Raw genomic sequence first — 21,171 nt, 5'->3', positions numbered from 1 at the left:
GCAGGATCCTTGAGGGAACAGCATCTCTGCCCCTGGAAGGGGCAGGTAGGACTTCAGATCAAGCTATCCTCCAAACCAACACATGTTTTAGAAACACGGGGGACGGGCGGGGGTGGGGGAAGGGAGGCTGGAGAGAGGGGTTAGAAAGCCAGTGCATGGTTCAGGTGTCTCAAGGCCTCTCTTGAGAACCATCACACAATTGTCTCCTGGCCTGCTAGCTGTGACTAAGCACAGAGCTCTAACGCAGGGCTCAGCAATGGTCAGACTGACTCTCTCCTACCAACACAGACTATGCAAAGACATGGGAAATGTTTACACTGTCAACTGCTAAAGGCCCAGGGCAGGAGCTTTATGCCAGCTGAGGATCGGTCTCAAAAGCAAAGCAACACACACACACACACACACACACACACACACACACACACACACGGCAGGGTTTTGAGCTCTTTGGGAAAAGGCTGAGCCTTTACCCATCAGTTTCTTCATGTGCAGATACACTGATGCCTTGAAGATGCGGACAGGAAGCTCTGAGCCTCAGTTCCCGCATTGCTATGGTTTAGATATTAAGTGTTCCTCCAAAAGTCTCATGTACTGGAGGCTGGTGGCATTATTTTGGTAGATTCTGGAAGTTTCAGGAGGTGGGGCCTGGCTTGAGGGAGTGAATGAACCTTTGGTGGTTACATTCAGCTCACTGGCCTGTCTCTGCTTACCTGCTACTTGTCTGCTGTAAGGTGGGTAGCTTCTTGCACATCGGTGCAGCCAAGGACTACAGACTGCGATCACTCAAGTAAGCCTTTAAGTTGCTTCTGTCTGGTAGCCTGCCACAGCGTCAACTCTGACATACCCAATTACTAAATGGAGAGAGTCTGGCTAGCCCATCCAGTTGCTGGGATTTAAGATAGTCTGACTGTGTACAGTGTTTAGAATAATGTCTAAGTGAAGGGAGCACTGAATAGGAGCTATTAACCACAGCGAGTATGCAAACACAGTTTGTTTATAACTTATATTTGTCTCTGAAAAGACGTTTTGGGAACTCTGTGTGGCCTGCTCCTTCTCTACTACATCACGCGGTGCTTTCTTCCATGCAGATGTGGCACTCCACATATTTGTTGTAAGTTAGGTCATGGCCTCCCCAAAGGGCATCTAATTAGAAAAGCAGTCAAGTGGCCCTGGGGACATGGCAAGGTAGCCCTGAGTGTGGCTGGCCCTTGGATAGTTCCCCTTCTCTCTCTGAAGAAGGATGAGCTCACCTAGCACAGGCCAGAACTCCTGATCCTGACGCTGGAATCGTTGCTTCTGACATTATACCTGGCTGGCTTCTTGTTTGTTTAGGATTTGTATTCACAAAACCAGATAATTTATCTATATAATTGATTATATATGCCATATCAGAATACTATAACCATTCTTTTTGCTACCTGCAATGAGGACCAGGTGTTATGTTAGAGCAGACAGTGGAGAGCTAAGATCTATGCACATGTCCCAACTGCCTGTCGTTCATGGTTAGGAAGGTGCTTTGTAAATGGCAACTAGACACACTGCTTCTGTGACCTCCTCTTCATCCAGAGCTGACTGGGCTGTCATGGTCCCCTAGGGATGCACCCTTCTATGTGGTGTCCTCTGCTGTGGGGAACCCCGCTTGCGTGGATGTGCACTGTTGCTGCTATGCTTCTGTGTTGCTCTCCCCTCCATGCAGTCTTAGCTAACGAGGCTCGGAGTGTCCTGATGTCTGAGCTCCTTGCCCAGTCGGGACCCACGGGATATTTTCCAGGAAAGCATAAAGAGTGACCACTGGGGCAGCTTGCGTGCTGCACACTTTTAGGGAAGAGATGCTGATGTACTAAGGAGGAGACCAGCGGCTGCTCTTACCTGGTCAGCTGTGGCTGGTGGCGGCAAAGCTGGAGAGTGTGAGATCATGCGTAGAGAGGCCTCAAGTTGCTGGGGAGGCAAAAAGAAGTTGGGCACCACAACAGGTTCTGGGCTGAAATGGTAGTTAAGGAATAAATTACCTAGAAACCTACCCTCATACTAGACCAACACCCCCTGACCTCAATCACACAATCTGTGTCTTCCTCATCTCACTCCCCCCTCCATGAATCCTTGGCACAAGTGGCTCCTCCCTTACTGGAAGACCCTGTCCCCTCCTAATGTGTCCTTCCCTTCCCTTCCCTCTCTCTCTTTAGTCTTCACTGTAATGAGTTCACATTCAACCTCCTCCAGGAAGACTTTTCCTATCGTAGCCACGTGGTTCTTTCTTTAATTCTGAAAGTACAGTCTATATCACAGGAGAATGTTCAATTATAACTTTTTCCAAATTATCCTTTTCTGTGTATGGGTGTTTTCTCTGCACGTACGTCTGGGTAGCACATGCATGCCTGGTGCTCAGGGAGGCTGGAAGAGGGCATCAGACTTCCTGGAACTGGAGTTACAGACAGTTGTGAGCCAGTGAGTGAGTGCTGGGTTGAACCTGCTCCTCTGGAGGCGCAGTCTGCTCTGATCATGGGGCTGTTTCTGCAGTCCCTCAGTTTACTTCCTAAGATCTTTACGCCTCATTCAACATTCGTCAGATTTCTCAGCAGCATCTCCCTTCTGTTACCCTAGAACCTGCAAGGTAGCAAGGGTTGAACACTGGCTGAGGGCCTGCCGGTTAATGTGATGTGGAAGGTAGCTCAAGGGTACTGCCTTGACCATGGAGGTCACTGGCACTGGGAAGACCTGTCTTCTGGCTGTTCTGAACATTTAAAAAACCAGAACTGGAGGGGGCAGGGGCACAGCTGGTCTGTCCACTCTGCACATGAGATCTATAAGGTCTGGGCTATAGTTCTGACTTCTCAGTACCCTGGTAAGCGGCTGCAGGAAGCACACAGCTCTACAATACCTGTCGAATCACAGCACTGACTGAGATTGCCTTAATCGGAGGAGACGGAGGGGGCTGTTGTGGTGCTGTTTCTTTAGGGTTTCTTTTCTTTTTAAAACAAGATTTATTTATTTACTTTATGGATATGACTACACTGTAGCTGCCCTCAGACACACCAGAAGAGGGCATCGAATCCCACTGCAAATATTTGTGAGCTACCATGTGGTTGCTGGGAATTGAACTCAGGACCTCTAGAAGAGCAGTCGGTGCTCTTAACCGCTGAGCCATCTCTCCAGCCCTTCTTTAGGGTTTTTGTTTAAGCAGCTACACATGTCTTTGAATCAGATTCATTTACTCAACTCTCCATTTTATTGTTTTTCTCTTTATGATGGACTGGCCTCCAACGGGGCAGAGACTATGTCATTTTTATAACCCAATTCCTATTACCTAACATAGTAGTACCTGGGGTAGGATAAATGTTCAGTATATGTCTCCTGAATGGACAACTACACCAGGTGTACAAGCCTTTGACTCTCCTAGAGAGGTGGGGTAGAACAGAGGCCCCAGAGGAGTAGAACCCTCTGACTCAGGCTATCTCTGGAACTAGAGTTGGGGCTGGGCCTGTGTGCTGGTGTGCTCTTACCACTCTTAGCCAGGAGTCAGCTGATGATGGGGAGGCATCAGTGGGCCCTGAACACAGAGGCTCTCCTTAGCTCGCCCTCTCCTGCTTGCTCTGCAGGATGGCTGTCTACTTTAAGCCTTTTTCATTGTGTATGGAAGTATACTAGACTCTTACATTTAGAAAGAGACCAACACTGTCCCATCCCCACTGTGACTCCCCTTCTAGTTACAACTCGGCTGACAATAAGGATGAATGGATTATATAGAGAACCTGCTTAGAGCGGCAGTTGACATCATAAAGCTGCTCTGTGGTCCCAGTGTGTAGGGGACTGGTGCCCACTGTAGCTGTCCTCTCCACTAGTTCCCTTAGCCACTGAAGTCTGGTCTTCTCTTATCACTGCAAGTCTTCCTAACGTTCAGAGGTCTCCCACAGGACCCATCCTCTCTGCAGTCATGCCACCTCCCTATGCTCGCCCCCAGCACCTTACATCTGTTCTCTGGCTATCTTCATATTTAAGATGCTCACTTGATCCTACGCTTATAACTGAGGACTACACTTCCTCCTGGATGCCCCTCGGGTACTTGTTCAATACAGAAACCTCTTTTTCCAAGACGGTCTATGTGCTTCCCCGTCTAGTAAAGACACTGCCAACTTATAACCTGATAGAAATGTCAGTCACACTTCGAATTTCCCTCTTCATCCCCATGCTTCTATCTGACCCTGTATCTTCTCTCCTCTTCCCACTCTATGCTTTAGGCTGGACGGTCTCCATCTCTTGTTGGCACAAGTTTCCTGTGTTCTTCTGATGTTTGCTTTTTTTCTTTCTTGACAGTATTTTTCCCAGGCTAACCTTGAACTCCTGACTGTTCTGCTCAGCCTCTGACTGCTGGCATGATGGGTGTGCCCTACCACACCAGCAGACCTATTCCTCACATCTCTTCCTGATACTCTGAGCAGCCTAAAAGCCCCCCCCCCCCACTACCTGCTCCCATCTCTTACCAAAGCACTTAGAGCAACTACCTGTTACCTGACTTTCACCAGATAATGGGAGCTGGAGGTAAGGGTTAATTCTAACCTGTCCTTAGTACTCAGTGCAATGTCTGGCAACACTGGTTTCTGACAAGAATGGAAGGCTTGAGCTCAAGCAGCCTGGGCACATGTGGCAGCTCTTTTCCTGACAACAATCTGATCATAACTACACTGGCAGTTGGCTAGGAGCCCCACCCAACATAAGTCTGGGGAGCAACTTCACCCAGAGGGGGCCTGCTGGGAAGGCCTACTCTCCAGCCACAGGTCTTTCCCAATCCCTACTGTAGTCCTCATGTTTTCTCTGACCTGTATCATGAATCACATATGTGTGTGTGTGTGTGTTGGGGGCTGGGGTACGGGTCAGTTGGTCAAGTACTCACTGTGCAGGACCTGAGTTTGGAACCCCAGCAGCTAAATAAAAAGTCAGGTAACACCTGGCTTGTAATGTTAGTGCTGAGGGGACAGACAGCAGGATCCTGGAGCAGTTCTGCTGAGGTGGTAAGTTTCAGGTTGAGTGTAAGACCCTGTCTCAGAGAATAAGGTGAAGGACATGGAGGTTCTAGCTCCCACATGCACCAGCAGACATGCAGCGAGCATGCATAGTGTGCATACACATGGACATGCACAATGAATAGACCTCACGCATACAAACATAAATGTTTCCATTCACCCGATTCTATCTCATGGAAACATGATACTACAGTTTAGTGATTTCTATTCTGCAAAGGTAGGTGAGGGTAAACAGGGAGAAACAAGACATTGACCTGAGGAGCTTCTAAGTGTGCTGGGGTAGGAATCATTTCCTCCATTTGATCTGAGATCAGGTTCAGACAGGCTAAACCTGAATTCATAGAAGTAATAAGATGTAGGGCCTTAAAAGTCAGGCCTGCTGACTTCTGAAGATCTTCTATCAGCAAGCAGCCTACTTCTCTGGCTCAGTTGGTTAAATGCATTCATGAAGGCTGGAGAGATGGCTCAGTGGTTAAGAGCACTGACTGCTCTTCTAGAGGACCTGAGTTCAACTCCCAGCACCCACACTGAGGCTCACCAGTTCCAGGAGATTCAGCACCCTCTTCCGGCCTCCATGGGCACTGCATGCACATGGTATACAGACATTCATGCAGGCAAAACACATATATACATAAATTAGTAATGAATGAATCTTAAAAAAAAAAAAGACTAAGCCTGTTTCCTCACATGCAGAGTAGATGACACATATCTAAAAGACTTGTGCCAAATTAAAAAAGAGTTCTTAACATACAATAATGCAAATCAATATTCTCTCTCTACATGTCCACTTTCCTTTTTGTGGTACTGGGGATAGAACCCAAGGCTAGGCAAGTGCTCTCCCAAGCGACTACAGCCATAGCTCCAGCCTCCCCTTTTATTTCAACTGAGGTCCTGAGTCCTGTCTCCAGGAAACTAACTGCACATGTTTAAAGTGGAGAAGTCAGACAGTGAAGTTTATTATGTATATACTAACACCCAAGCCTCCAAGCCCATTCAATGTTTATACCTGAAAGGGCAGGTGTCAATGGTAGATTCTATTACTACTATTACTTTTTGACAAGGTCTTGCTATGTAGCCTACACGATCGAGAACTCAAAGCTCTCCTATCTCAAGACCCCAAGAGCTGGGATTGTAGGTGTGGGCCATCAAGCTTGACTTCAGTGGTAGACTTATAATACTAGTCATGCAAGTGAGCCTTCTGAAGGAAGAGTCTTCCCATACCCAAAATCCCCCAGTGCATTCCATGAGAGCCATAGGTCACACCCACTGTTAGCCCAGTACCAGCATCCAAATGCCCAGGACAGATGGCCTGGGTACCACTTGTGGGAAACAGCAAAGGATACAGAAGGAGCTTCTGCCTTGTGGACACCTCTGACCCAGTTGTTACTTGCTTCTGCCTCACAGCAGGGGAGTCCATGGGTGGCTTCTTGTGGTCTTCCCTTTTGCTTTGGGAGGGTAGGTGCAGAGGAAACTTCTCAAAGCTCTCAGAAGAGTCACTGAACTCACTGGAGAAAGCCTCACTCTCAGCCAGAATCTCTGGTGTGGGCTTCTTACCTTGATTTACCTGTGGTGGATACTGCTCAACACAATCAGTGCTCTCTTGGGGTTCTGAGAATGTTAGGCTTGGGACAAGCTGAGGCTTGGTTGAGGCAAGGTCTTCAACCTTGATCTCATAGGCTCCACCCTCACAAAAAACACTTTGGCTAGGGGAGCCCTGTGCAGAATGGGGGCTGAGTGCCTTTTGAGGGCTACTTCTGACCTTCAGCTCCTCTCTGGGGAAAGGTTCTGGGGAGGGGCCTTCCCTTTGTACCTCATTGGGCTGAGGGCTAAGGATCTCACTCATGTCTGACATGAAACTGGACCAGGGGCTCGTTTTGTCTGTCACTGTGGTTATTTCATTTAGGGTCCTGGGCTCAATGATGTCTTCCTCATAGTCTTCATCACTGTAGTCTGGGCCCACCTCCGTGTCATCGCTGCTCTGCACCCTCATGATGGGGACTGTCTGTTCCAGTGACTCACGAACCATCCCTCCTCCCTCTGAGGGTGCTTCAGCAGGGGGAGGCAGAGACTCTGGGCTCGCCTCTATAGCTCCTGCCAATGGCTCCTCCGGAGTGGTGCTTCCTTCTCGAACAGCCTCGGTGTCCCGAGCAACTGGGAGGGTGGCGACTGCTCTGCTTCTACTCCTGGCTTGGTGAGAAGTCAAAGCTGCTTGTGAATCTCTGGTGATAGTCTGCAGATCTGAATAGCAACAGATATCACTCTTACTATAAGCAGGGCTGCAGACCACTCAGGTTCCCACACTGGCCTCGAGCTTCACAAGTATCTTTGTGATTAGGCTTTACACGACCCTCACGAGAGTTAATTCACCCAGGAGTCAGTGAAACTATGCTCACAGCAGTACAATTTCTAGTCCTTTATTCTACGATTAGAGGGAGGGCTGAAATCTAGTCTATGTGTGGCTGTGGAGACACCTGTGGAAGTGCTCATGCTCAGGTCTCTCGGGAGCTGGGTCCTGACGGGCATGCTCATGCTTCCGCTTACTTCAGAAATCACCTATATTAAAACCAAAACGAGAGTCCACTCATTTACCTATTCGATGACAGTTACTAAAACTATCTATTTTACCTGGAAAATAAAGCGAGGAAATCTTAGTGATGCACAACAAAAGAAAAGAATGGGGCAGTAGGGCTTTGGAAAGAACGTGGGCTTTGGGTCCAGTTTCTATAGTTGGTTGTGGTCACCAGCAAACTGTCCCCTCTGAGCCCGTTTTTCTTTCATATGTGACCAATACCAGTCACTCCACAGGCTTGGGACTGAGAGCATGTGTAGGCACTTAAGGAGAAGATACGAGTCAACTCTTATTTTGGGGTGAAATGAGGGTGGATAGATTAATAAACAAGTTGGTATAATAGTTCATGCCTTCAGTTTTAGCTATTCTGAAAGCTGAGGCAAGAGAATCACTTTAGGAGTTTGGAACTATCCTGGGCAACATAGCAAGATCTCATCTCAAAAAAAGGAATAGCAGTAACAACAAAGACATAGTAAATAACACATTTGCATGATTTGTTTAGAGAAAGTGTCAAACTAGTGACGGACTTGACTTCCAGGGCTGAGGGCTATCGCTTCTCACCAAGAGGGTTAACTAACAGGACGGCCTTGTTTAGCACAGCTGTCACATTCGGCCATCAGAGGGGAGCATGCCTGGGTGTGAGTGTGCCTGTAAGCAGAGCAGGCACCAGGCAGACTTACTTGGCCCTGGCTTTCTGGTCTTAACTGCTATCTTGGAACGATTTTCTTTTTATAAATCAGTTTATCTTCCAGTGCTTCTCGCTCATCACACCTCCAGGAAGCCTGCCCAGATGTACCAGCTAGAAAGCTCCGCTGCGGCCGTGTTCCGTGAGGAAGACACGAGAACACACTGTGGTGTAAAAGAACCTGTTTCCCCTATCATTTGTGAGTGTCTCTGGGCAACGTCCACATGTCTGTCAGCAAAGGCTCACCACACAGACTCAGGATGCAGGCGACCTCACCTGTGACTCCCTCATACCTACTGGTCTAGGCGCCTCTTCAGAAGTGTCCTGACCCGTGATGAACACAGGGCAGACTTTTATTACTTTTGAACTACTTCCCTGTATAGTCAGTTCTTACTTTGCTAGTTCCTTGCTAAGAACTCCCTTTTCTTTCCCCATCTTTCTTTATGAGGTAATAGGGTGGAAACAGGGGCATGCACATGTTTGTCGTCTGAGTGCATCCATATTTTCTTTCTGGGTAAGCATTAAATCCAAATTGACTTCAAGGCCAGCTTTAATCCTTTTATTCTCTTACTACATCCCTATAAGGGTATTCTCCTATTTGTCGCCACATATATCCTGATAAAGCAAGCCCCTCTCTCTTTTTTCCAATATAATATTTTTATTGGTTATTTGGGAATTTCACATCATGCACCCCAATCACACTCACTTCTCAGTTCTCCCAGGCCACCTACCCTCATGACACCCCCATACCCAAGGAAAAAAATAAAAATAAAAACAAAAGAAACAAGTCCAATTTGTGTTGCCCGTATACTCACTGGAGCATGGCCACATTCCTTGTGGCAAGTCCCTTAAAGAAAATTGAGCCCATCCTCCCCTCACTCCTGCCAGAAGCCATCAATTATGGAGAGCTATACTCCAGCGTCCTTGTGATAGTTTTGAGTTCTCTTGGATGGAAGCCTCTCTTTTGTTTTGTCTAATGGTTTCTTTCTTGGGAGAAGTTTCTTTGGCTGACTATAGAATATAAGTTTATGATGGCAGATAACTAATTGTCTGGTCTGGCTGAGATGGTGGTGATATGTGGTGAAGGAGTGGAAGTTCACTACAGAGCAAACACACATGTCCTTCAGGATGTGTAGTGTTTACCCTCTTCTACCTCCCAACATCAATATGGAGCAAAGTGAGAAGTGCTCTAAGGGACTTAGAGCCACCCACAATCTTTTTAAGTGTGCAGGCATTTTCTGGATATGTGGGCACATGCCTGCAACCCAGCATTTGGAAGACAATGCAGGAGGATGACTGTGAATCTGAGGCCAGCCTGCACTACACAGTAAGACCCTGCTTCAAGGCCAGCCAACCAACCAACCAACCAACCAACCAACCATCCATCCAACCAACCAATCATCCAACCAACCAACCAACCAACCAACCAACCAACCAACCAACCAACCAACCAATCATCCAACCAACCAACCAACAAACCAACCAACCAACCAACCAAACAACCAAACAAACAAACAAAAAAGAACCTTTGCGCACTTCTGGACTCTGGGATTAGAACTTTAGGGAGCTGTCATCTAATCGAAGTCTGTTGTTTTTGGTTAGGGGAATGAAAGCCCAAGAGAGGAAAGAGCCCAGTGTCAGTAGCAAGGTGATGCCAGAAACCAGGCACCTGGGTTTCCTGCCTCTCAGCCCAGGGCTCTTTCCATTGTCCCATGCTCCAGTCCACACTATTGTCCTTTCCTTTAAAGGAAAATGGCAAAGAAAGAAAAAAGATGTGAAAACTGTTGTCTGTCTCTGTCATGGAGGCCTATCTGAGTGTAGACATTCAGCTGGCCTTTGACCTGGCATCTAGTGACCAATGCTGACTAGCAGAAGCAGTTCTGAGCCATACCTGAGATCAAGGAACTGACTTGCAACACCAGGTTACTGGATTTCTCCAGGATGCACTGGCTCTCGGGGTCTCGGCTGCTGGTTCTTACGCTCACAGGTTCCCTCTGGCTCTCCTGGCTCTGTGAGACAGCAGGAGAGCTCTGAGAGCTGAAGGGCAGCAAAGGCTTGCTGAGCTTCTGGTTAAAGTACTTCTGGATCTCATCCAGCTCACTCAGATTCTTCCTGGGGAAAGGGGAGGGCAACAAAGGGGTCATTCAGAGCCATTACAAGAATCTCCACGTGACACTTGAGGCAGGACTGTATGTTGTTCCCTTGACTTAGTACTGTATAGACTTACTATCCTCTTCAACCCGTCATTTACCCGTCACCCTTCCATCACCAGAGCCAACTTTATCCCCTCTCTCTGACCTCTAGCAACTTTCTCACAAGGAACCATTCTTTTTGCTAAGGTGTTTATTTTATTTTACTTTTTTGCAGGTTCTTTTTTTTTTTTTTTGGTTCTTTTTTTTTTCGGAGCTGGGGACCGAACCCAGGGCCTTGCGCTTCCTAGGCAAGCGCTCTACCACTGAGCTAAATCCCCAACCCCTTATTTTACTTTTTTAGAGAAGGTCCAGGCCTGGAACTTACTATTCCTGCCTCAGCTGAGAGGATGGACAAGCCAGCATCACTTATCACAGTCATCACAGGTGGCACATAAGCCATCCTTCTTAGCCATCACTATGGCAATTTCTTGCTTCGCCTGACTCCTGTTACCTCTCCGAGCCAGCCCCTGGATGCTCTGGTTGGCTCTGGACTCCATCTCAGGTTTTCCTGTATTTCTCAATCACTGCACCTGCTGATTTCAGACCTACTTCCCCCATGCACTGTGACTCACTGATAACTTCTTACACCTACTATACCCAACAATCATAGTGCTTAGCACAAACAAATGACTATGGAATGAGTACGTTAACATGAATGGGCGACTTAAAATAATCTCATTTTCCATCTCACCACTCTCCAATAATGAATCACACCAACCTTCATTTGTGTAGATTTTGTTTTCAAAAACACTACACCTTGGCAATTCTTAGCTAGCCACTTGAAATCAGTAATTATTACATTTTTTGGGGTGAAGATTGATTTGATCAATTGATTCCTTCATTCATTCAATATGAGTACACTGTAGCTGTCTTCAGACACACCAGAAGAGGGCATCAGATCCCATTACAGATGGTTGTGAGCCACCATGTGGTTGCTGGGAATTGAACTCAGGACCTCTGGAAGAGCAGTCAGTGCTCTTAACCTCTGAGCCATCTCTGCAGCCTTAGTAATTATTACTTTACAAGTAAAGAGTTTAGTGGTTTGTCTAGGTAAGTACTATGTGGCTATTCTACAACACTAAGTGGGTTCTGTCCCAACCTGGTCCATTCCTTCTCACACTCCTGCAGCAGATCAGGAAACGAGTCAAGCTGCTCCCTGCTCTCTCTCCTTTGCATCCTGTAAAGTTGCTGCTCACCGGCTTCCTTTTCAAAGTCCATTATTTGAAATCCCTGGGCCACCTGCCTTCTAAACTCCTTCACTCTCAGTTCTAGCACACGGCCTCGGTCACGTCAGTTTTCATTACTTGGCATTCCATCCACTTTCTCTAGCTAGGCCATGAGTACCTGGGAACAGATACTCGAGGAAGCTTGTCTGCTGCTTTAAATATGCTCAGGAGGATTTCCACAGCTAGCCTGCGTCAGATCCAAATGACAGAGTTCATCCTTGTTCTATCCCTAGAGAATTCAGTCTATCAAATGGTGGAGGTGTCCAGCAAATCATTTATGTGGCTACATCCAGAGCAGGAAAATGCAAGCAGAAATGCAAATCCACTTGTCACAGCTTTAGAAAACCTGAGAACCCAGTTCTCTCTGCTGTGGCACAGAAGCAGGGCACACCCACTTGCTAACACCATTTTGCGCTTCTTCATTAGTGACACGGTCTATCAATACTTGTACTATAGGTCACACATGGGTCTCCAGTCTACCCAAGACCTTACGTGAGCTAACTTCTAAAACACTGCTCTGTTCTCTGCCCTTAAATTTTTATTTAGTGTATGTGTGCATGTGTGCCTGCGCGTGCGCACTGAGGAGAACTCTAAGGAGTCGTTTCTCTCCTGCTGCAGTGTGAGATCCTGGGATTGAACTCAGGATGTGAGGCCAGTGTGCAAGTGCTTCTACCTGCTGAGAGATCTTGCTGGCCTACCCCTTGCATCTTTTGCTCAACTCTTTTTGGACTGTAGAGTCAGTATTTCCCCAGTCTTGACATACCCTATGCCTCTGGGATTTGGAGATATTCTTTCTGTACAGAATAGTCTTCACATTTATTAGTTTCTTTCGAAGGCCACATTTGCTGTTTTAACTCTTTCCATGCCTCCCTTTCTGGATTCCTCTCCCTGCTTGTGCATAGGAAACTCAGCAGTCACTACCCTGTGCTGCCATTATCTGGCCATGGCTCTCTCCTGCACTGGGGCTGGCAGGCTTAAGGTCAAACCTATTTAACTGTAAAATCAAGTCCTCTCCACTGTACCAGATCTCACTTGACACCCTCGAGCTGATCTACAGTATGTCTCAATTCTCAGTGATTCTCTGCTACCTAGACCAACACATGACAGGGTAGATACGAGAATAGGATGTGGTTGTGAAGATCAGGCCACGGACAGGATGAGGCTTTGTAAGCTGTGACGATGTGATGCTCTGTAGGTGTGAGGGTGGCTATCAGAGAGTTCTGTGAACAGGAGAAAGGTCCTGGATTCACAGGTTGATCAGTACTAGAGCCTCTTGAAGGAATATAGGGCACCAACTGAGAGACTCGTCTGTGAGCAAGTCTGTGAGGCTCTGAGGTCCGACTCAGCACTAATGCAGGAGACCCTTCCAGAGAAGGAACAATTAATGGGAATGACACTCCACGCTGCCATTGCTCAGTCACCTGTGCCACACACACAATGGTTCCCTGTGCCTTTTCTCACTGCAGGTCCTCACCTGAGACACGTCAGGATGGAGGTGTGGGGGGTGGAAGGCACTGTGGTTGGTTTCCCATCACTTGGCAAGACTGCCTCCCCGTGCTGTAGGGACTCGTGAAAGCGGCGGATGTTCTGCACGTGCTCTTCATGGCGAGCTGCCTGGTTTCTTATGGTGCCATTTCTGTCACAGGGAGATTGGGAGTGAAGTCAATTCCTAACCCAGGAGAGAACTCTTGGTGTTTCTTAAATAAACTTGCTCTCAGTCTTACCCACCTCACTTCCTTCTATTCTCCATATCTGAGTGGTGTGACTTTTCTAAACACCACCGCCTATGGGGCCTTCCTTAAGGATTCTGTTCACCGCCACCTGTCCTTTCTAGTGCCAGCTTTCTTAATCGATAGAACAAACCTCTAATTCCTAAGCACAGCATTCAAGAAGGTGACCACAGTCTTTTCTCTTTTAATAAGGCACCTTATTAAGGTGTAATTCATATAGCATTCAGTTAACCTAATTAAAATATATATCTGATGATTTTAGTATATTCAGAGCTACTTCCTTCTTTTCAAACATCAGTTTTAGAACACTTTATTACTCCCTAAAACCAAGCTCTACACTCATCAGCAATCATTTCCCTTTCTTCTTGAAACCCCCAAGCTGAGGCGACCACTCATTATTTTGTCTTTTTGTCTATTCATACTTCATACCAATGAAATCACATGATATACTTCTAAGTCTCTTTTATGTCATAATATATATTAGTACTTTATTTCCTTTTTATTCACAATTTAATTTGTATCCACAATTTTAAAAAGTATTTTGTGTGTGTGTGTGTGTGTGCGCGCGTGCGTGCGTGTGCTTGCGCCTAAGAGGGTGTTTGAACTCTTGGAGCTGGAGTACAAGTGGCTGTGTCACCAGCTGTGGATGCTCAGCAGGAACTGAGCTCAGGTCCTTGGGAAGAGTGGCAGTCACCCTTAACGGCTGACACATTTCTCCAGCACCTCTATTTAAACTTTTAAGGAACCGCCACACAGTTCTGCAAGGCCTCACCTTTACAATCTCTCCACAGTCTTCCTTCCTAACACTTGTGATACTGTTTTCCCCAGTTACTGCAGTGCGTATGAAGCTGCACCTCACTTTGGTTTCAACCTGCATTTTCCACCATCGCTTGTATATCTTCCTTGGAGAACTGTCTATCCAGCTACTTTGTTTTAAAAGTGTATTATTTAAGCCCCTTTACCAGTGTTGGGGATCAAACCCAGACAGGCAAGTGCTTCTAACAGAAGCACATCAGATGGCGTGTTTCATATTATTGCCTGGGTTCTGCTTATGATTTAGTTATAAATTCCCATTAGATTTACGTTTGAAGTTATTCTTCTATGAGCTTTCTTTTTTACTTTCTATTTTTAGATTTTCTTCAAAAATTATTTTTATTTTATTTGTGTGTGTGTGTGTGTGTGTGTGTGCGTGCACGTGTGTGTGCGTGTGAAAGTATGTTATGTGTGTGGTGCCTGTGAAGGCCAGAGGATGGCACTGGATACTGAGGACTTGGAGTTACAAGATCCCTGCGATGTGGGTGATGGCCAGTGAACCTGGATCCCCAGCAGCTGCTCTTACCTGCTGAGCCATCTTCCCTGCCCCTTCCCTTTCCAACACTCAAATCTTTACTTTTCAGGATTCAGTTTTCTTTTGCTGCTTGTGCCTTTGTTGTCATATTCAGGGAATTAACAACTCATAAAAATTTACACCAATTATGTTTTTTTTAAAGGGTTTCTTGTTTGCTACTATGTTAACTCCAATTTGGGGCTGTTTTGTGTCTGGCACTAGGAGGGGCTTGAATCCAGCCTGCATTGGGATATTAAGCTGCTGCAGTTCTGTTCAGAAGCCTGTTCTTCCCTCACTGAACTGTCTCGCACACCTGCTAAGAGTCAGTTAAAGACATACTTTGCCTGTAGAATATTCATTTTATTTCACTGACCTGTATTTTTAGCCTGTGCTGTGTTTTGCTTACTGTGGCTTTGTGGAATTGGGAACTTCGTTCTTGCAAAAGGTTGTTTTGTCTATACTGCATTTCTTAAATTTCCATATGAATTTAAAATCAGTTTACTAATTTCTAGAAAGAAACCAATAGGGATTTGATGTTATGTTGAACCTATATTAAGAATTTTGGAAGTTCCATAACCTTAAAAATGTTAAGTTCATGAATTCATGAACATGGGATTAGATTATTACTATTTGTGACAGTCTCACTGTGTCAGCTCAGCTGGCCTGAGCACTGTATACGTAGGTTGCTCAGACTGACAGAGACTTGCCTGCCTCTGCCGATCTAGTGCTGGGATTAAGGCATGAGCACAGGCCTGGCCTGGGTTGCCATTTTTTTTTTTTTTTTTTTTTTTGGTTCTTTTTTTTCGGAGCTGGGGACCAAACCCAGGGCCTTGCGCTTCCTAGGCAAGCGCTCTACCACTGAGCTAAATCCCCAACCCCTCATGTTCTTTTTTTTTTTTTTTTTGGGTTGCCATTTTTAAAAGTAGAAAAGTGCTCCTGGGGTTGGGGATTTAGTTCAGTGGTAGAGCGCTTGCCTAGCGAGCGCAAGGCCCTGGGTTCAGTCCCCAGCTCCGAAAAAAAGAAAAAAGAAAAAAAAAAGAGAAAAAAGAAAAAGAAAAGTGCTCCTAAGTGGAATGTTTAGAACCACTGTTTCACTGTGATGTAACCAACCAAACAAAACACTTAATATATTTAAACTGCAGACTCTGATGAGTTCTGACATCTGCCCACATTAAGAAAAGTCTCACAAGATAATATTCCATCCCGCTCAAGCTTCTGCTCTGAGACCCCTTCCTTTGCCTCCTCCCACCTCCCGCCTTATCGCTAGGCCTGCACTAATTTGCTTTCTGTCACTATAATCAGAATGCATTTTCTAGAATTTTGTGTAAATGGAATTTTTACAGTGCACTCCTTTATTCTCCCTTCTATTCTCAGCATAAATGAGACTCAGCTTCATCTTTATTTTATGGACACACCACAGTTTGGCATCTGTTACCTGGTTGCTGGCAGCTATCTAGGTTGTTTAGTTTTCAATTATAACAGACAAAAATGTAGAAAAGGCGTTATTAGGGATTATAGGAACCTCTTATTTAAGATTGGTGCGAAAACAATCAGCTGACATACATAAAATGTATTAAAATGAGTTTATCTCTATTCTCATTTATTTTTGCTAAAATCTGAGGTGATATATTGTTTTCATTGATTATACAGGAAAGCTGAAGCTCAAAGAACCAAAGTTTGGGCTGGGGAGATGGCTCTGTAGTTAGAGCTCTGCTGCTTTTCTGTAGGACACAGGTTCAATTCCCAGCCCTACATGGTGGCTCCCACCTATCTACAGCTCTTGTCCCAGGAGATCCCACACCCCTCTTTTGGACTCCAAGGGCATAAGCATCATGTGGCACAGACACAAAAAATAAATAAGACCATTTGCTAGTCCAGGCTGCAGCTAGGCTGGGATTCAAATCTCACACACTTCACACCATCCCTGGAGGAGGGCAGGCTCAGAGACAACTGAAGGTGGTTAGGGGGGGACGAGAGCGCAATCCAAAATGGACAGCTCAGAATAAGGACATGCCAGTACAGCCCTTCCAGCCCTTCTGAAGTAACTAGGGCATTCTGATGTGGATAAAAAGCAAATAACTAAATTCTTAGCTTTAAAATTACTAAACACTGGGCACTCAGAAATAAAACCCAAAACCCGCAGCCATGTGTCATTGACAGGCTATGGTCAAAGCAAGGCCTGGAGCCTCGAACACTGAACATAGGAACTGAGACATAGAGCTTCTAGACAGACGGTGACCAAGGGAACGCTACAAAGCACTGAACAGGTACTCGAGGGGAGCAGCACAGAGTATCTGTTTCAGAATAAGGGCCCACTTAGTAAAGGCCACTCACTGCAGGAGCAGCTGCCTTGAGAGAGGGTTTTGCTCTGCAGCCCTGGCTGGCCTGGAGCGCCCTATGTTGATCAGGCTGGCCTTGAACTCAGAGATCTACCTGCCTCTGCCTCCTGTGTGCTTAGATTAAAAGTGTGTGCCCCACAAGAGACTATTTTTTTTGTCTCTTTGCTGAGGTGTGAGAAAGACACAGGCACAAAGGCCTGAAAAGGAGCGAGCAAGAAGGAACAGTCTTCCTTTTGGCCTAGTCACTAAGAGGATGGGGCGCACTACAGTCCAGAAACCCATAGCTGCTGTTGATGGCTAGCTTAGTGAACACAATGAGCCAATCATGTGTGGCTTGGGATTTTTTTAATTAATTTTAATTTTTTTTTTAAAGCAGGGTCTCATGTAGCCTAGCCTCTGAACTCACAATATAGGGGAGGATGGACTGATCTTCTGATCCACCTGCCTGCACATTCCAAGTGCTGAGATCACAGGAATGTTATGTGGTGCTGAGGCCTGCTGCTCTATTAATCTACCAACTGGGCTACACCCCTTGTGTGTTTTTCTTTGTGGGGAGGGGTTAGGTAGAGACAATGTAATTTTCTTCTTTCCATGGCAGTAAAAACACTCTAGTTCATATCTTACAAAGTTATTTTCAAAGACCTTGAAAGTCAGCGTGTCTGTGTATGATTTTCTGTCTCGTTCCTCCTCTGAAGAAGGAGAGAGAAACGATGAGACAGTCTACATGCATCTTGCTGTGACCTCACCTCTTCCCATCAGTCATTACCTTGCAGGAGAGGAGAGATCCTCCTCTGGAGCGGCGTGAGCAGGCAGGCCTGGGATGTGCCTTGCCATGGGCCCAGGGAACGCATCACATACAGTAGAGGCAGGGAAGGAAAGGGGGCTGAACATTGGGATCTGGAGTAGCAATGAGAAAAATGGTGCAGTGTTACCACCAACCCGTTCAGGACAGAGCCGTAATAGATAGGAAGACCGTTAGGAGCAACATGCATTGCCTATTTAAACGTAATCACCTCCCGCGAAGTAGGTACTTACTCTTGCTCCACACACCATGCCCTCAGACTGCCTTTTAGTTGCTCTTCTCATAGTTATGTTCTTATTATTTTAGGTCCTAGGCTGGGCAGGGGTTTCTATTTACACGTCAGGATAACTACCAGAACTGATCAGGAGTCATCTTACAAAGGGACCACTAAACTCTGGTCACTTTCTCATGCAGTCACTCATTCAAGACCCACTGACTCCATGCTCTGCCAGGCAAACAAGAATAAGCAATAGAGTACCCCTCTCTGGACCGTCTGAAAACTTCCCTTTCTTTTACGCCCTCCACCCCTCCTCCTGCCCCAAGCCAGGAGGTTGTTGTTTGTATGAAACGTGAGCTATGAGCTCAAAGTACTAAACAGTATGAACGAAGGATCTTCTTATAGGAGAACCTTAACTGTGCGTGAACAAGGGAACCTACCAGTGATCCTGGAGTCTCTATCCCACGTCTTGCTTGTCTTTCTTCTTTAAAGTGCATCAGACTCTCCATAGGGGAAATGGCAACTTTTATTTGCCCTTGGCACTCTCCACTGAAGTCTGTAATATTGTACCAGCCACAGATAAACTGAAAGCCAGACAGTAGTGGGGAGAGGTCCACCGAGGCAAAGCCAACCACCCTCTCTTCATCTGTGGGGAAGAGAAGAGAAGAGAAGAGCTAGGTAGCATGGCAGGGTGTGTTCTCCTGTTGAAGTTAGAGGCTACACATGGAGAAGCTGAATTATATGACAAAGTCGCTCAACAAGACTGGCAATGAGGCCAGGAGCCAGAGCCTGTTACGAAGTCCTTCTCTGTGCTGTGGTTACCTCTGATCCCATTTCCTTTTTTGAGACAAGTTTTCATGTATCCCAGGCTGGTCTTGAACTTGCTATGTAGTCAAGGGTGACCTTGAACTTCTGATCTTGCTGAGGTGATCCTGAGGCTAGGATAAGGTATGTATTGAAAGACAGTTGTGTCACCATGCTGTATTTATGTGTACCGGGGACTGAACCCAGGACTTCATATATACTCAGCAAGCATTCTACAAACTGAGCTACATCTCAGGCCCCCTGTTTTGGTACATCAGAGAAGGGCTGGCAGAGGTGTGCTTTGTATTCTTGATATAAGCAACTAGAAAAAATTCTAAATCCATATACTACTTTCTATAGCCTTAGAATGCCTCCAGGATTTTTCTCAGGGGTTTGTGTGTGTGCATGCACAGGTGAGGGATATTCTTTAAATTATGCAATTTCGAAAACGTTTATTTTCTTATTTTTAGTTACCTGTATCTCTCATTTTCTAATATACATATGTATCATAGTTAATTAAGAACTGACTAGGTCAGTTATAAAAGAAAGACAACACCCTGGAAAACAGCATGGGATACTGTTTGCTGTCCCTCTGATCCAGCTTTAGCTGAGGTATGGTCCAGGAAGCCACTCTGATATCTAAGTTTGGGTTAAAGGTCCCCTTCCTGCATGCCTTATGCTTGTCTGTACTGCATTTCTTGTGTCCCTCATGGCTATAAGTTTTGTGAAGACGGGGCCACCTGTCTTCTTTTACTTTTGTTTTTGTTTTTTTCTTTTCTTTTTTTTCGGAGCTGGGGACCGAACCCAGGGCCTTGCACTTGCTAAGCAAATACTCTACCACTGAGCCAAATCCCCAACCCCCTTCTTTTACTTTTATATCCCTGTCACTTAGCCTAGTGACTGGCAGGGTAGGAAATCAAGTACTTGCTGAACACAGAACAGTGTGCTCTGGATGCTTTCTGTGGAAGATCTACTGGGTCTACATGGGTAGGCCTTAGGAAGGGAGAGAGGCAGTTAGATGGACCTTAGCTGCCTGGTTTATGCATTTCCCTTACCTCCACTTATAACATGAGCTTACAGGTTCTACTAGGCCCTGAGGTAGGGACTGGACTTTATTCTCTATGCCCAGTAGCCCTAGCACAGTAGCCCATTCACCGAGCAGCGCTTATGTACCATGTAATTTACAGATATTATTTCTAATCTTCACACAACCTGAAAAGGAAGGAACTATATCCTAACTGTATAAGATCAGAAGCAGGCATAATGGTCTACTTTAGGTCACTCAGTTGGCAAAAGGCAGAGTGAAGATTTGAACCCAGGTCCCTTTCTCTTGCCATTGAACTGAGGTGAACCCTGGTGTGGTGGACAATTTCTATAGAAACTTAGGGAGGAAAGAAAGGAGGAGTGTGGAGCCCAGTTAAACACACCAGGAATTACTTATGCAGATCAAGAGAAACTACTTCTGACCACCCATGAGGCTGGTGGGGTGGGCCTTACGTGAATGCAAAGGGGTGGCTCAGCACTCATCCCCAACACCAGAATCAGAGCAGCCCTCACAAAGACAGGAAAGGGCTGGCCAATGGCCTTCATGTCCCAGGCACTCCTGCTCTTTTTCAGGCTGTAGTCAATACTGAAACTAAACACTGGCAGACAAAGTACTGTGAGTTTGTGGATGACTCCAAACAATGGAATGTCTGGAAACCAGGAGCTAGCAGATTCTTTAAGGAGCTGGATTTACAGGGATGATCTAATGAGTTTAAATTTACTATGCTGTGAGAAGATGGGGTGCTGGTCATCTGTGACCCAACTTTACTTACATAGGGAGAATACGCAGTGATAGCTATTTAGTCAGTCAGAACCGTGTTCAAATCCTGGTTCTACCAACTTGTGCTTCCGCACTCACTCTCCTCTCTCTCTCCCCTGTATGCATGTGTGTAGGCCAGAGATTGAGGCTAGGGTTGTCCTCAATGACTTTCAACCTCACTTTTTGAGACAGGATCTCTCACTGAAGCCGGAGCTCACCAATTTGGCTAGGCTGGCAGGGATGCACCATTTCCACCTCTCCAGTGCTATGAGCAGCTTCTGTGTAGGTGCTGGGACCCAAACTCAGGTTCTCACACTTGCACAGCACTGTGGTGACTGAGCCATGTCCCCAGTTATACTTATAAAGGCAGACTATATTTTTACCTTGCAGGATTTGAGATGCTTGTTAAGCTTATATATAGTACATTGCCATTTAGTACACAGGTACAATCACAGCAC

The 21,171-nt window shown here is 46.1% G+C and overlaps 1 protein-coding gene across 7 annotated transcripts in view; it reads right to left on the bottom strand.

Annotated features, from left to right (window-relative positions):
• Positions 1-21,171, bottom strand: part of C2cd3 (C2 domain containing 3 centriole elongation regulator) — a 97,785-nt gene that overhangs the window by 8,923 nt on the left and 67,691 nt on the right. For 5 of the 7 annotated variants that reach the window (XM_017588950.3, XM_017588952.3, XM_017588951.3 and 2 more), the window contains exons 27-32: positions 18,546-18,751; positions 17,853-17,983; positions 13,165-13,326; positions 10,164-10,384; positions 6,362-7,256; positions 1,870-1,981 (exon numbers count right to left, since the gene is read on the bottom strand). In XM_017588950.3, the coding sequence (XP_017444439.1) occupies positions 1,870-1,981; positions 6,362-7,256; positions 10,164-10,384; positions 13,165-13,326; positions 17,853-17,983; positions 18,546-18,751 (1,727 nt within the window). Of the gene's footprint in view, positions 1-1,869; positions 1,982-6,361; positions 7,257-7,416; positions 7,572-10,163; positions 10,385-13,164; positions 13,327-17,852; positions 17,984-18,545; positions 18,752-21,171 lie in introns of those variants that run through there. The other 2 variants (XM_017588953.3, XM_063285137.1) reach the window with 1 other exon arrangement.

The sequence above is a fragment of the Rattus norvegicus genome, chromosome 1 (genome assembly GCF_036323735.1).
Source record: "Rattus norvegicus strain BN/NHsdMcwi chromosome 1, GRCr8, whole genome shotgun sequence".
NCBI lineage: Eukaryota > Metazoa > Chordata > Mammalia > Rodentia > Muridae > Rattus > Rattus norvegicus.
This window is presented reverse-complemented; position numbering and strand designations above follow the sequence as displayed.